This window comes from Thunnus thynnus, chromosome 4 (assembly GCF_963924715.1).
Source record: "Thunnus thynnus chromosome 4, fThuThy2.1, whole genome shotgun sequence".
Classification (NCBI taxonomy): domain Eukaryota; kingdom Metazoa; phylum Chordata; class Actinopteri; order Scombriformes; family Scombridae; genus Thunnus; species Thunnus thynnus.
In genome coordinates this window covers 20,335,662-20,350,249 of record NC_089520.1, presented here as the reverse complement: position 1 = coordinate 20,350,249, position 14,588 = coordinate 20,335,662, and the positions used below count along the sequence as shown (strand labels likewise).

Here is a 14,588-nt window from a genome sequence, read left to right as displayed (position 1 = left end):
TCACCATTGATCAGATTTATGTTACATGTGTGACAAAAATCACATTTGAATGTAAATTGTAACTGGAGGAGGACCTGTTTTGTCGCCATGCCTTTACGTAATTACATGGATATTTAAAATATTCAGACTCTCCAGAAAGCCAGTCAATCATTTTTTCCCCCCTCATGGCTACAGTCACAGTGTTGCTGTCAAATCTGTCTGTCGCACCCAAACCTCCGCTGTCCTGGCGACACACCGGACTGGTCCATCCAGTTCCTCTGTCCCTGGTTTTCATGCCGACTGATGCGAGGTGAAATGTAAAGAATGTGCTGGCAAGAGCCTCTACCTGTTTCACAGTGCTGAACGTACAGCTCTGCTCTACTCAGCATATCACAAGAAACACAAGCGGTGATAGTTATGTACATCATGAGCTCCTTGGTTCATTCATTCATTTTTATTATTCAGTTGTTTCATTTCTTTTCTTATTGCTACATATGTTGATTCAGTGAGGAGAACAACAATGATGGCAGTTTTTTGAGTGATGAATAAAACTTATATCTTTTAATTGCATATGAACTAATAAAAAGAAACTTTGTACAGTAAATAAAATAGTTTTTTTGTGATAATTTTTCATTGTTTTATATCTTAAAACAGAACAGAACAAATAGGTCAATAGTAAGTGTTCTTTTGGTCTGCTATTGTCTCACCAATGATGCCTCCTCCATTACATAATGTCCACTTGCAGTGTTTGTTCACCACTTGTGAAGAGGAGAAGCAAGAGTGCAAATCAATACATTCAAACATATAGTATACATGCAATACGTGGCAATGGCAAATGAAAAAAAAAAACTAAATGAGAAAAAAGTATAAAATAAACTTCCTTTAAGTGTGCAAGTTATTAAAAAAACTAATACTTCTAGTTGACCCTGTCCCCAGGCCCCCTGCCCACCCTCAGCTCACCCCATAAGGACGCCAGGTAGGTAATTAATAAATTATAATAAAAGTTTCTTCATGTGTTATTGAAACATCAGGGTCCTGATGGCAGACATTGCCAATGCAGGCACCCTTTGATCACATTTAACTTTAGTCACAAATCTTATAGGCCCTGACCTATATATTAGCAAAATCATAAATGAGCACAATTACAGCTGACATGCTGCACTGACAGACACTAAAGTAAAAGGCGATGAAGACCGAAAGACCATCAATATCATGACGAGGTTTGAAACGGTTGTTAAAGGAAATGAAACTACAGAAGATACCTGAAACATGTGGAAACGTGTGCAGTTTCTATGATGAAAAAAGCAGTTATAGTAGTATTTCTTCAGTAGGAAGTAGTTCCAACAAAAACAATTTGCAGTCATCTGTGTGCGTTGTCTGGAGTAATGAGGTCACTGTTTCTGGAAAGTGACAACACCTTGGTGTCTCCAGTCTGTTTATGTTGTACACTTGAGTTGCTGTCTGCTGTCTGACAATGCACCATAATCATGTCTATGTGATGTATTTTTACTAACATTAATCTTCCCTTTTTTTTAGTTTTATATTCTTTTTTAAGGTGACTGTGTAACATCTGTCCAGGGACAATAGTTGAAAGATACTGTAGACTTTTGGTTAAATCTTTGGCTAACTCACCTCATTTCAGTGCACTGTCCCTGTTAAATAAATAAATAACTAATAAAACAAAATTCCATTCACCTCTATTGTAAGGGGCTGAGGGCATAACTTTTGTAATTTGGCTGAACTGACTCTTTAACTTGCTGTAACAAAACCTCTCAGTCTTATATCTAATTTTCCTTACACCAAAATCTTTTGAGTAGCAGGGGACAGTCGCTCTGGAGGCATATTGCTGTCCTGCATCAGCAGCCCACTGCAGTGCATCTGCCAGCAGATGGAGGAGCTTTAAGAGGAGCTTTTAAGTAACCCAGTGACGGCCTTCCCTCCAATGAAACTAGGGTAAGTTGAGAGATCATGTGGGACTATAATGAGCAGACTTAAGGAAAGGAGATTTATGAATATGGTCAAATATTTTGAAACTGATCTTTGCTGCAAAAGGCTGCAATACTGTATTTTAAAAATGAGTTTTTTGACCTCCAGTCCAAACATACATACTATACTGCAACTAAGCAACTAAGCGTCCTTAAACACAGTTCATGATTTATGGTTTATACAGTTTTAAAAAATTATTTCAGCTCTGCCTTTGGGAGGCACAAGTTGTGTTGCAGATTTCATTAAGCACAATAGTACATAGAAACTGCATGCAATGTGTCTAAGTAACACTCAGTGGCAGTTGATAGTCAACTAAAAGAAGGCATCAAATCTTAAATATCAATTTTTGTCAGCCGGTGTCCTGTACAGATTTATTTCTGCTCTTAATTATTTAAGTCGCTCACAAGTAAAGTGGATTACAACTTCTGAGCCTTTCCCACAGACGCACAGAGAGATGATTGGCTAACGAACACACTGCTGCTTACAAACAGTTTTTAGTCTGCATACGTGCCATGCCTGGATGCTTGGTGGAATTCTGGCTATGGTTTTTACAGAATTTTTTACATCTTTATTTTAAATAACAGACATGGGAAACAGCAACGGGTCAACAGTGGAGGAACTACAAGCTTGTGAGAGTCATCAGTGGTACAGAAAATTCATGACTGAGTGCCCATCTGGACTTCTCACTTTCTACGAGTTCAAGAAATTCTTTGGCCTGAAGAATCTATCGGAGACGTCAAACGCCTATGTTGAGACTATGTTTACAACGTTTGACATGAATAACGTAAGATATCTCATAATCTTCTGCCAGGGTGATGTATTTATTCAAATGTCACTATGTCAAGAAAGTGGAATATTTAAGTGTACTCATCATTATTTGTTTTTCATTTTTACTGAATAACATTGACAGTAAAAAATTTTCTAATTGTATTCTTTAGATATAAAACAAAAGATCTGGTTAAAAAATATGTATGTGTTTTTAGGTAGATAACTTATGGTTATGCTGCTAATATGAAAAATCCAAACCATACTCATAATGTACCAATACTGATAATACCACTACTACTACTACCAAAAATGAAAATTATTATCATCGTCATTCTCATCAAAGAATCAATCATCATCAAAGATCTTAAACAAACATGTATGTTTATTTGTTTAAGGGCTTTCGCTTTCTACCAATTATATCTATTTCATGTTTATTAATAGGCTGTGGCAAACTGAACTGTATGAGTGGAGAAACTGGCTTATGTTTTTTTTAAACAGTGAGCTTATTTTGCTCCAGTGTCAACTTGTGTTTTCATTGGAGCAAAGTTGATTGTGTTATCTCTACTAATAGAAATCTGTTGGAGAGGAACTTAGCGTATTAGAGAGGGGGCTTATCCCACGCTACTTACCCAAGTGACCCACAGCCTTAAATGAGACAGGTGCAACCTGTATATAGATACATGTTAACTACCAGCATGTACATGCTCATTAATTAGGAGTGATATTCTTGTCATATGTGAATTTATCTAATTCATTGTTATGTGGTTTCAAACAGAAACGTGTTTGTTTTAGTAATTATGAATGTTGTATTAGATGTTTTATGGAGGTTAGTTCACAAGAAATTTATGTAATTGGCTGATGACAATATCAAATGGTGTCCTGCTCCTTTTTTTAGGATGGCTACATTGATTTCATGGAGTATGTAGCTGCTCTGAGTCTGGTGCTGAAGGGAGGAGTGCAGAAGAAACTTCGCTGGTACTTTAAACTGTATGATATCGACGGGAGTGGCTGCATAGACCGTGAGGAGCTGCTTCTGATAATTAAGGTGCGTCATGTTAAAGCTTGATGAATGGCTTAGTAACAGACCTAAGAAAATCCCAAGCACTGTCCCGACACAACCTGCAAAGGATCTCAATGAGATGCAAGGTAGCAGACATGAGGTAGTGGAAATCCAATCTCAAGCTTAGAGGGGTGTGGCTCATACTGTGGTGATGCAAGGTGCCGAGACAGATAGCTGACATTTAGCTGACATCTACTGGTTAGGAAATGACATACAGTTTTAACATGAGCTTGTCTCTTTGTGTCATGCTAGTCCATCCGTGCCATCAATGGAGTTCCTTGTGAGATGTCAGCTGAGGATTTTGCCAACATGGTGTTTGACAAGATTGACATCAATGGAGATGGTAAGATCCCTGTCACACCATCACCATCACACTGACAGCATCAGAGCTTGTAACATTAGCATATAGAAGAATATAACTGCATAATAATTGTTTAAATGTATGATTTTCCTAACTGGACACTAATGTGAAACCAGAGTTGTTTCATTTGGCATAAACCACAGTTTTGATGCATGGCAAGTCTATAACTATACATGTTAACCATAGCAAATTATGCACTGAATATTTAATCTATCACCACAAACATCAGATACTTTGGTTTCAGTGTGTGTGTTTATCTATTTTCCAGGTGAACTGTCCTATGACGAGTTCATGGAGGGAGTTCAGAATGACGAATTGCTGCTGAAGACGCTAACAGAAAGTTTGGACCTCTCGCACATTGTTAACAAAATTCAAGGGGAGCTGATGTCCAAAACCTAATTTTCCAACTTTATGGACCCTGAAATATACACTTATGTGTGACTGTGCCACGGCTGATTGAATGAAGATGTGGGTTCAGGATAACCCATGAATAACAGCATCACCAGGACAAAAGGATGGGGACTGATCTTTGGATCATTGTTTAAGTGCAGCTCCAGTTGTACTGTTTTTATCCCCACACATTCATGGACCAGCAAAGACTTTCCTCGTGAAAATTATTCTACATCATAACTTCTAATGCTTTCAAAAGGGCCATTAAACACTCCTTGGTGATCCAAGTTTTCATATTTATGAGCTATATACGCATGTAGGCCTACATTATGAAGACAAGTTTATCTATATTGTCCAACTGTATCAGGGTTCAAGTGCATCGTCTGATGAATCCCAGCTGAAAGGCTGATGATTTCTGTCCAATGTCCAATGAAGTGCCAATATTGCCAAGAACCTGATAGCCATTGCATGTGGTCTGTTGAACTTTACATTTTTAGGTATCAGTAGAATTTGGAGACACTTAACTTATATAAATGCAGTATTTTATACACTGTAGCATCCCCCCTCTGATGAGCCATTATAGAAATGTCACTGTTGGAATTTTTGTAAAGCATTTACAGTAAAACTGTTTCATACTCTGAGTTTGATGTGAAACACAGATACAGTAGCTGTACTGTATATTTTAAAATAAATGATAAACTGTATTCAACTCACAGGGACTTTCCTTCTTTACTCTTCATCTGAAGGCATGCTGCCTGCTCAGGGAAAACACAATCAAGCTGGTTTATTATTCAGGCTAATATATTTAGCAACGTTATGGCAAGGCTTTTAAAATATTTTTGTCCTTGATTTGTAAATTGCAGACCAATGTCAGACAAAAAAATCCTACAAAAAAGTTCCTGACACTGTCAAGTCTGTTGGATAAGGAGTTTGTAAACGATAGTGAGAAATATAATAATAATGTCATGTAATTAATTTAGATATGCACACATTCCTAAAGGTAAGTGAGAGATGGAGCAGAATGTATCTTTGTATAATCAATTGTAGTTGTAAAGTGTTGTAAAGTCACAGGTATCCAACATTCATGTAATAGCTGAGTAAGTGAGTTCAGTTTGATCACTTCTTTGTTTTCATTCCTTCTAACACTTGAAATGAAAAACAAAGTCTGTGGAACAGGAACGCTGTTGGCGCGTAAATGTATTATGGTTGTTATCGGTGTTGGTGTGTGCTTGGCTGAACAGGCTCTTGAATGTGCCAAAAAATGTTATCCATCAACTAACTTTGTCTGACTCACACAGAAGAACAGGCAAAATTCATGAAAAGGACATGAAGTCTCAATGAAGTCAGAATTTTTCACAGTGTTTGATGATTTTGTTGCTCAGATGGTGCACTGTATATCAGTGGTCCCCAGTCTTTTTGGCATGTGACCCCTTAAAATGAAGTAATGTGTACTTTGTAATGCCTCTTCACAGGCCATGACTTTATTGTGGACAGTTTGGCTAAAGTTTGTCTTTTTTCAGTGGCCTGAAGAAGTGACAGTATGTAGTATTACACAAGAGAAGGCAAAAATTAGACTCGATTCAGAAAATTCAAAAAACTGTGTGTCTCTCTCTTTTTTTTAATCCCTTGTATGATCTGGTGACCCCTCAGATTTACCTTGGACCCCCTTGGACGATCCTGACCCTGAGGTTGGAATCACTGCTTGCACATCGTTGCACCGCAACAAGCACATCTTTTGTGATGCTACAGGCAGCTGGTACCAAATTAGCTTAATTGTCCTCAAAACAATCCAACACACCAAAATGCAAAATAATATTATTAGCATTACACACACATGGCAACATGGCACATTATGCAAAACGTGCCGAAACCAGGTAAACCAAAGGGAAAGACATGCACCAGGATGGAGGACACACGCATAGAAAAGCCATGAGTAGTTTCAGGGAGTGGCTTGTTATTGTTGGGATGTTTTGGCTACTATTAGTGACGGGATCATCACAAACTGTCCACTCAACTTGTGCCACTTCACAATGAATGTGTTTGTTCTCTTCTGTGGAAACTCCCGCTCTGCTCCTGCCAGCTGAGTCAAGTCAAGTCAATCATAAAAAAATAAATATTGTCAGCCAGTGTGCAATTAGGATTTTATTGGCTGGGGCCAATGTAGGGATATTCCATCTAGATAAGCCTCTCATAGCCTCTGAAACTATATTTAAATGTAAAATATACTGTATTTATTTTTCTCTTTCTTTCTTTAATAAATAATCTCTGTACATGATCATTGCTCAGTAAAATTAAGTTATTATCAGAGAAAAACAACCATGTAAATGCTGTCAATAGGTCTATATACCTACTATATGTATACAATGTAACATGTCACTTTTTTTACCATTTAATATTTATCTCAGCACTCTTTGCACTATTGTATCCTTTATCCTACTCAGTTCACAGAAACGGTTTCACCTGTTTATAGACATTCCTTGTGTACATTTCTGAAGATTGTTGTGTTGTGTGTGTGAATGCATTATGAGCCACTAAACTAGAGTTAAATTCCTTGTATCATACTTGTCTATAAATATAATTCTGATAACTATCGCAAAATCTGGCTTAATTGTCTTGAGTGGAAACAGCCAAAATAAAACTGTGCACTACAAAAGCTATTCATGTCGAGATCAGATTATCATGAGGCTAATTTTGGCCTCATTATAACTCCTTTATTCTCCCCCAGGTCGGTTGGCTTCAAAATGCTTAAGAAACTAGACACCTTCTTCCCCCCGCCCCCTCCCCGGTTACTCAGAAAAGGTGTGTCACCGACGTGACGTCACGCGTGTACCTGAGTTTCGGTGAGGCAAGGGGAAGGGCCAAGCCGACTGAAAAACATCAGCCCTTCTCCGTTCTCCGAGATAAATTTTCCTCTTGTATTTATTATCAACCAGCTTCGTAGGAGTGAAAGTGAACTTTCATCAGAAGGAGTTTGCAAATTTTTGAGGGATTTGCGAAGGAAACAGACTTTTTACTCCAAGCTGTTGGTTTGCAGGCCGACCAGGAAAGACTTCTCTAACTTCCTGGTTCGCCACAGGTATGTATCGTTCTCCAGTATCGTGTTTGGTTGTTTTGTTTATTTGAGTTTTTGACTGATTCGATTGTTATTTTCACATTTAAAGATATCTTGCCTATCACGTTAAGTCCAACCTGCAAGAAAATGCAGTTTTAGGATTTAAAAAAAAAAAAAAGTGTTCAGTCTGTCAAAGCGAAGCTATGGTGCTTAAAAATGTTTGGAAAATCCGGATGAGCAGGATTTCGGTGCACTTGTGCACAGCTGCTGCTGCTGCTGCTGCTGCTGTTGTTGTTGCTGCAGCCTTCCCTGAATGTTGAGGAAAAACATTTCAGATTTCTTTTCCACTGTCGGCTGACTGGTCTGTGTTTTCTTGCCAGTCAGGATGTCAGTGACCCCTCGACGTGTGCGTCTGAAGCCCTGGTTGGTGGCTCAGGTGGACAGCGGCCGATACCCGGGTCTGGAGTGGATGGACCGCGAGGCCATGCGCTTCAAGATACCATGGAAACACGCAACACGACACACACCCCAGCACGAGGACGAGGACACCATATTTAAGGTTTAGACTTTAACTCATAACAGATAGTAATGATAACTTCAGCTGAAAGAGGATTGTATGTAAAGTGTTTTGTTTGGCCTGACAGTGAGGACTTGTTAATGTTTCACAGGTCCAGTAACCATATTTTATCACTCCTAGTTTAAGCAAGAATTATGCTGCTTCACACCTGTTAAATCTGCTGGAAATCATGCCTGATTTTGTAGTCAAACCTCAACATCTGTTTTTTTTTTAACACTGTTACATAAAGTCTAACATCAGGAAAGAGTGGGGTATAGGACATATGAGTAGGGGAGGACTGGCATTGGGTTTGTCTTTGTGTTGCTACTTTGCCACTGTTGGGACATCTTGTCTCAGTTTTTGAACGATGAACTCAGTTTTGTAGACAAGAATTTAATCAGTGAGAGTGTGCGTTCTTGTATGAGTTCTTTCAGTCTCCTTTGTGTTATGTCCCCGTGCCCCTGCCACACTGGAATAAAGGGATGGTTGATGCAAGATTATAAATTCAAAAACCATCTTGGGACCAAACTTTTTTTTAACTCTTCATATGACACTGTGCATTTGCTTCATGAAAAACGTCTTTAGGGGTGACACCCTCCTTAAATGTTTTTACTTCTGCTGGCATAGTTGTGAATACATTTCATAATCTACAGCAATGTCTCATGTTTATTAATGTACATGACAGCCAACATCTTTGTCATCTTGGATATCCCACATCATGCTATACGTCAACAACATGTAAAAAGTAACAACAAAATGCCAACGTGTGACTCTTGTGCATACATATAAACATGTTAAAACAGGACTGTGATACTGGTATTTTTAAATGTTCCTGCAGGCATGGGCTGTGGAGACGGGGAAGTTCCAAGAGGGAGTTGATGAACCTGATCCTGCAAAGTGGAAAGCGCAGCTTCGATGTGCCCTGAACAAAAGCCGAGAATTCAACCTTGTCTATGATGGAACCAAAGAGGTCCCCATGAATCCGCTGAAGATATATGATGTCTGCGACATCCCCCAACCCCTCAGTAACCAAGGTGAAAAGCAGTTATCTCTGTCTTCCTGCAGCTGTATTATTTGCCTTCTCTGTGAGCCTTAAACAAGACGATATGGTTGAATATGGATTAACAGTTAATCAATTGTGCCTCCCTTTCTCTTGTCTCAATTCACCCTTTTCAAACAACAGGCTCTTCAGATGCTGGTTCTTGGACTCCATACGAGGACGATGTTGGTGAGGAAGATGTTCCAGATACACCAGAATCTCTCCCTCCATACCCATCCAATGGTGAATGACTTGCCCTCATTTATCACTCTTTGGCATAAATTAAAAAGGGGGAAAAAACAATTCAAATTTGAAGATTTTTTTCATTAAGTGAAGAGTGCTGTAATATCTAATTGATCCTTCTCTCTTTCCTCAATTAGGCACTAGCCCCTCTCCTCTTATTTTGTGGTCTCCTATGGGCTCAGAATCCTCCATGCAGCCTCCCAGTTGTCCCCCCTCAAATGAGGTCTGGCCCAAAGAGGAACCAGTTAAAATCTGGCCTAAAGAGGAGCCTGTGGATGTGGAGATGCAGCCCACAGCGCTGAGTGACATGCCCCCCGCTCCTCTGCCTGATCCCTCAATGCATCCGCCCTCTCTACCAGATGTCTTTTTTGCCTCTCCGGAGAGTTGGATCAGCTCCCTCCCGAGTGAGTGTGCACTTATTCTAGTGATCACCACACATAATTTAAAGGGAAAGTTCACAGAAAAGAACCAATGCATATTTTTATGTATTGTTATGTGCATTATGCTGCATTATTGAGCATTTTGGGATGACCCACACCTGCTATCTCCAAACCTTCAAGGCCTTAATAAGAGGATTTTTAAGCTTCAGTTGTTCATCACTTTAACACGTGTCTACATATGTCTGTGACTCAGTGACCGACCTGGAGGTGCAGTTCCTGTACAGAGGGAAGGAGATGTGTCCCACAATGACCATCAGTAACCCACAGGGCTGCAGGCTTTTCTACGGAGACCTCGGCCCCATGGTCAACCAGGAAGAGCTGTTCGGGCCGGTGAACCTGGAACAGTTACGCTTTCCAACCACAGAGCACATTACCAACGACAAGCAGAGAGTCTTCACTAACCGCCTGCTGGATGTGATGGACAGAGGTCTAATCCTGGAGGTCAGTGGCCACGATATCTACGCGGTCCGTCTCTGCCAGTGCAAGGTGTACTGGTCTGGCCCCTGTGCTCCAAATTCAGCCGCACCAAACCTTATAGAGCGACAGAGGAAGGTCAAACTCTTTTGTCTGGAGTCTTTTCTTGGTGGTAAGTAGAATTATTTTATAGCTTTTTTGTTGGATTATAGTCTTTCCAGCCCTTTTATTTTCTGGAAAATGCAATTTGCTGTGGGTAATAATTTTGTTAAATTTGTACGGTGTGCAGGTGTGATAGCCCACCAGCGTGGCCAGACACCAAACCCCCCTCAGTTTGAAATCAGCCTGTGTTTTGGAGAGGAGTGGCCTGATGGGAGGCCCAGAGAGAGGAAACTTATCATGGTTCAGGTGAGAAATGTAGATGTTTTTTGTAACAAGAGTTAAGTGATGAATCTTTTTGGTCATCAAGGGACAGGCGAGAACTTTTACTGCTGCGTCATCAAACTTGATCTCTTACAACAGTTAAGAGAGTTATTTACTACTCAAAAATAGTTTTCATTATAGATTAATCTTCCAATTATTTTATTGACTTAATAAATTGATAATTTCATCTATAAAATGTCAGGTGATTTCTTAAATTGTCTTGTTTTTTTCGACCAACAGTCCAAAACCCAAAGATATTTAGTTTTCAATTATATAACAACTAAGAAAAAACTTTTTGAAAATTAATTTTTTTCCCCAAAATTTAAAAATGATCAATCAATTATCAAAATAGTTGCAGATTAGTTAATTATCATGATTATCATGATTAATCAACTTGTTTCAACTCTAAACTGTATATAAATATTATACTGCATGAAAAAAAAAACATTTTTAATTGAGGAAAAAAGCAGTAATATTTCCTATTATCTGAAGGATATTAAAGGTATAATTCAACTTCAGCTAAAATTCATTTACACCTTTTTGTTTGTTTGTTTTTTTACACACCTCCAACTTCTCTCTTCTCATACTGCAGAATAACTACATCCTTGTCACATGTGAACCACAGGACTGTAGATATGAAAGTTTTTTGTGTTGTGAGTCTTTCTGTGACTCACTGGTCCTCTGTCCCTCCTCTGCCCTGCAGGTCATTCCAGTGGTGGCCCGTATGATAAGCGAGATGTTCTCGGGAGACAACACGCGATCCTTTGACAGCGGCAGCGTTCGCCTGCAGATTTCAATCCCAGATATCAAAGACAACATAGTGACCCATCTCAAGCAGCTGTACTGCCTGCTGCAGACCCACCAGGGCCAAGATGGCTGGGCGCTGCCTCCTGGCTCAGGCCTGAACATCGTCCAGGCTCTGCAGGCTCAGTGAGGAAACCGCACAGTGGTCTGTCGGGCAAAAACAACAGTGTTTCACACTGCTACTGAGAGTTACCTACTGTTAGCAAAGATGTACTTATGTGTAATCATATTTAGAAGTATGCACACTTTACTGTAGGATTCATAAGTTTTTCAGCTTTACTCTAGTATGAGGGTGCTGTGTTTCCTGTATAGAAATAGTGCCTTGAACCGTCTGCATCTGCATTGTATGTGACGACTGCATGGGCCAAAGTCCTGCTTGCTGCAAGGCAACATTTAACATTCAACATAGTTAATGAGTTACAGAAATTGTCCTGTGCCACTTTTACCCAAAACAGGTCCGTGATTACCAAGCTCCCTTTGAGTCTGTTCATTCAAGAAACCAGTCCAGAGCGCCTTTCATCTTTTGACCTCATGAATTTTGAAGCAACACATCTAGCATGGGATTTGTATATTTTGGAAAATATAGGCTAATTTGAATTATATTGTGGAAGGATAAAAGTTTCTTCTGTGATTCATGGTTAACTATAGTGGCCAGTTGTACTCATGCACATGCACACACATGCAGTTGGGAGTATCATTTTTTTTTTTTAAAGCAAATGATTGACAGAAGTGTCTACTTTCTAGTAATTCAGCCTGCAGTTTTGTCTTAAGCTGTTTTATTTTTCCATTTCTATTATAGGATATTTTTTTATACATACCATTTGATTTTAAGCCATCTATTGTGTCCAGGCAGTCATTTAACTAAACAACATTCAGCTATATGGATCTGTTCTGAAATGGATGCCACTGCACTTTGGGTGCTGAATTGTGTTTTTATGGCTTGTTGACTGTGAGTGCATTTATCTGTGATTTTATGTTTATTTTATCAATAAAATACCAAATTAATGTTGAATTTTATGAATTACTTTTGACTGCAAATACAGTAAACTTTCTTTCTTGGCAAAGAGTAATATGTCTGTAGCCTTATTTCCTGATTTACTCTCGGTGCCTGGTCCCTTCTCAAATAGCTGTTCGATGTTGACTGTTCCATGTCCAAACAGTGTGTGTTTACATTTGTGCTCCGGCTGACTGACTGGTGACGCTGCAGGATGAAGGTTTGTGTGGTGATTGCAGCCGGCACCTTATGAATGTGCTTACGTGACATTGCTGACCTCTAGTGGTTTAGTTGAACAGCAGCAAGCCTGAGATCAGCATAGTGATGAGTAATGTCTTTTGGTCCAGTGTCTAAAACTCCATATAAGTTTATTGGTCAATTAAATTAATGTGACTGCAAGCCTTCTGACAATAAATACCAAATATATCAGTAGCCTGATCAATATATGAGTTGTTGCCCCTCAGCACGTCATCTGCGCCAGCTCCTCTGCCAGCAGCAGCTCTTTGACTTTATCTAATAACGTTGTCCATTTTTATGTGGATGATAACATCTTGTATGCCTCCAGACCAGGCCTCCAGTTAACAGTCTGCTTTTGACAACCTCCAGACCTCTGTTTGATTTAAAGCTTGTTCTAAACTCAAAAAAGACTAAATGTGTGCATTTCACAAGTGCACAAACCATTGATGTTCCAACACCTATCTATGCTCTAAATTTAGAACTAATTGACACAGTTCAGCATTATTAATACTTATGACTTTGGTTAGACAGCAGGTTGTCCTACAAAACTCAAACATCTGGCTCAAAAACAAAAAATTAAAATTGGATTCTTGTATCTATTAACATGATTAGAATTTTAATGTTGTTGCTGGTCAAGGAAGAGCAAAGTTGAACTATTTTACATACTGTTTGGTAGTTCAATTTCATTTATAACGTCATTTAATGTATAACACACAACTTTATTATTATAATATCTTATATATGTTCTTGTAGATTAAGGGTTTAAAATTTGTCAAATATATGTAATGACTTGAAAGGACAATATTTCCCTCTGAAATGTAGTGGCGGTATAAAGTTAAGGACAAAATTGAAATACTCATTAAAAGTACAAGTACCTCAAAATAGTAATTACTGTAAATTCAGTTCTTGATCTACTTAGTTACTTAACAGGCATGATTGCTGTGATTTATGCAGCTTGTTATTCAGCCACTGGTTCTTCTGAGTTTCTGGATGGATGATATGAATCTGCAACAAACTCTCATCTTGACATTGCATTTAAATTGGACTAAAAATAGATGACCCACTTTAGTTTTTCAGATTCGCACATATTACAACTGCCTGGTGAGATCCTCTGTGCTAAATATGGCCATGTTCACTATTGTGTGTTCATTACATCACTAAAGAATTCTTTAGGTTAATGTTTGACAGTGCGATTCCTCCTCAGTTGACATAAAAACCAAAGGGCTGCAGGTTTTATTGTGGAACCAGTTGCCCGTGATGGAATAACACTGTGCCTGTGGTTTCAGTAGAAGAAGAAATACTGAGATTCTAACTGCTTTAGCTTTAGAAAATATTGATGGAATTTGTGTCATTCCTGTTTAACTTCTCTAATTGCTCTTCTTCAGTGGTGACCAGATTATACATATTAAGAAGGAGACATCAAGAGAGACACTTCAAAGCATTTAAAAACTGAATGCTGGATAGAGATTAAACTGATTTAAAAAAAAAAAATATCACTAAAGCACAATGAAAAGGTAGCTTTACAAAGATATGACCCATGCTAAAGCAAGTGTGTAACAATATAAAGATTGCTGATCTGTTTTTAATTCATTAACTGTCTTGTTGTTTTCTAAGAGGAAGAAAAATATAAGAGTTGGGACGTTGTGGCTACTAATCCCACCACATTGTAAACTGGAATGTGATGTCAAAATGCTGAGAGGGCACACAAGTTCTCATTTATAGTCCTGGAAAAGGTCATTCCATCCATATCTGTTAACCTTTGGGATCTCTCACACCCTCAACTGAGTTGGCTCAGTATTTCACAGATCACTTTGCTACTGACAGTGGACTTTGTCCTTCTCC

The 14,588-nt window shown here is 38.8% G+C and overlaps 2 protein-coding genes across 3 annotated transcripts; both read left to right on the top strand.

Moving 5' to 3' along the window:
- Positions 1-2,477: 2,477 nt before the first annotated feature.
- On the top strand, positions 2,478-5,222 carry guca1ab.2 (guanylate cyclase activator 1Ab.2). The gene is made up of 4 exons (XM_067588591.1): positions 2,478-2,749; positions 3,629-3,778; positions 4,046-4,136; positions 4,423-5,222. Exons 1-4 carry the CDS (start codon positions 2,552-2,554, stop codon positions 4,551-4,553), a joined length of 570 nt encoding a protein of 189 aa, XP_067444692.1. The 5' UTR covers positions 2,478-2,551; the 3' UTR covers positions 4,554-5,222.
- Positions 5,223-7,360: 2,138 nt separating this feature from the next.
- On the top strand, positions 7,361-12,585 carry irf6 (interferon regulatory factor 6). 2 transcript variants are annotated; one of them, XM_067587384.1, is made up of 8 exons: positions 7,361-7,620; positions 7,981-8,155; positions 8,991-9,186; positions 9,336-9,434; positions 9,572-9,838; positions 10,068-10,460; positions 10,578-10,696; positions 11,415-12,585. In XM_067587384.1, exons 2-8 carry the CDS (start codon positions 7,982-7,984, stop codon positions 11,643-11,645), a joined length of 1,479 nt encoding a protein of 492 aa, XP_067443485.1. In that variant the 5' UTR covers positions 7,361-7,620; position 7,981; the 3' UTR covers positions 11,646-12,585. The 2 variants fall into 2 exon arrangements, with proteins under 2 accessions (XP_067443485.1, XP_067443483.1); XM_067587382.1 differs by having other exon boundaries at positions 7,977-8,155.
- The last annotated feature ends 2,003 nt before the right edge of the window (positions 12,586-14,588 follow it).

Bases quoted from the DNA above. Each gene is read 5' to 3' on its own strand.
- guca1ab.2 (XM_067588591.1), top strand. From the start codon at position 2,552: ATGGGAAACAGCAACGGGTCAACAGTGGAGGAACTACAAGCTTGTGAG. The intron at 2,750-3,628 runs GTAAGATATCTC...TCCTTTTTTTAG, and splicing joins CAACGTTTGACATGAATAAC to GATGGCTACATTGATTTCAT. The intron at 3,779-4,045 runs GTGCGTCATGTT...GTGTCATGCTAG, and splicing joins AGCTGCTTCTGATAATTAAG to TCCATCCGTGCCATCAATGG.
- irf6 (XM_067587384.1), top strand. From the start codon at position 7,982: ATGTCAGTGACCCCTCGACGTGTGCGTCTGAAGCCCTGGTTGGTGGCT. The intron at 9,435-9,571 runs GTGAATGACTTG...TTCCTCAATTAG, and splicing joins CCCTCCATACCCATCCAATG to GCACTAGCCCCTCTCCTCTT. The intron at 10,697-11,414 runs GTGAGAAATGTA...TCTGCCCTGCAG, and splicing joins GGAAACTTATCATGGTTCAG to GTCATTCCAGTGGTGGCCCG.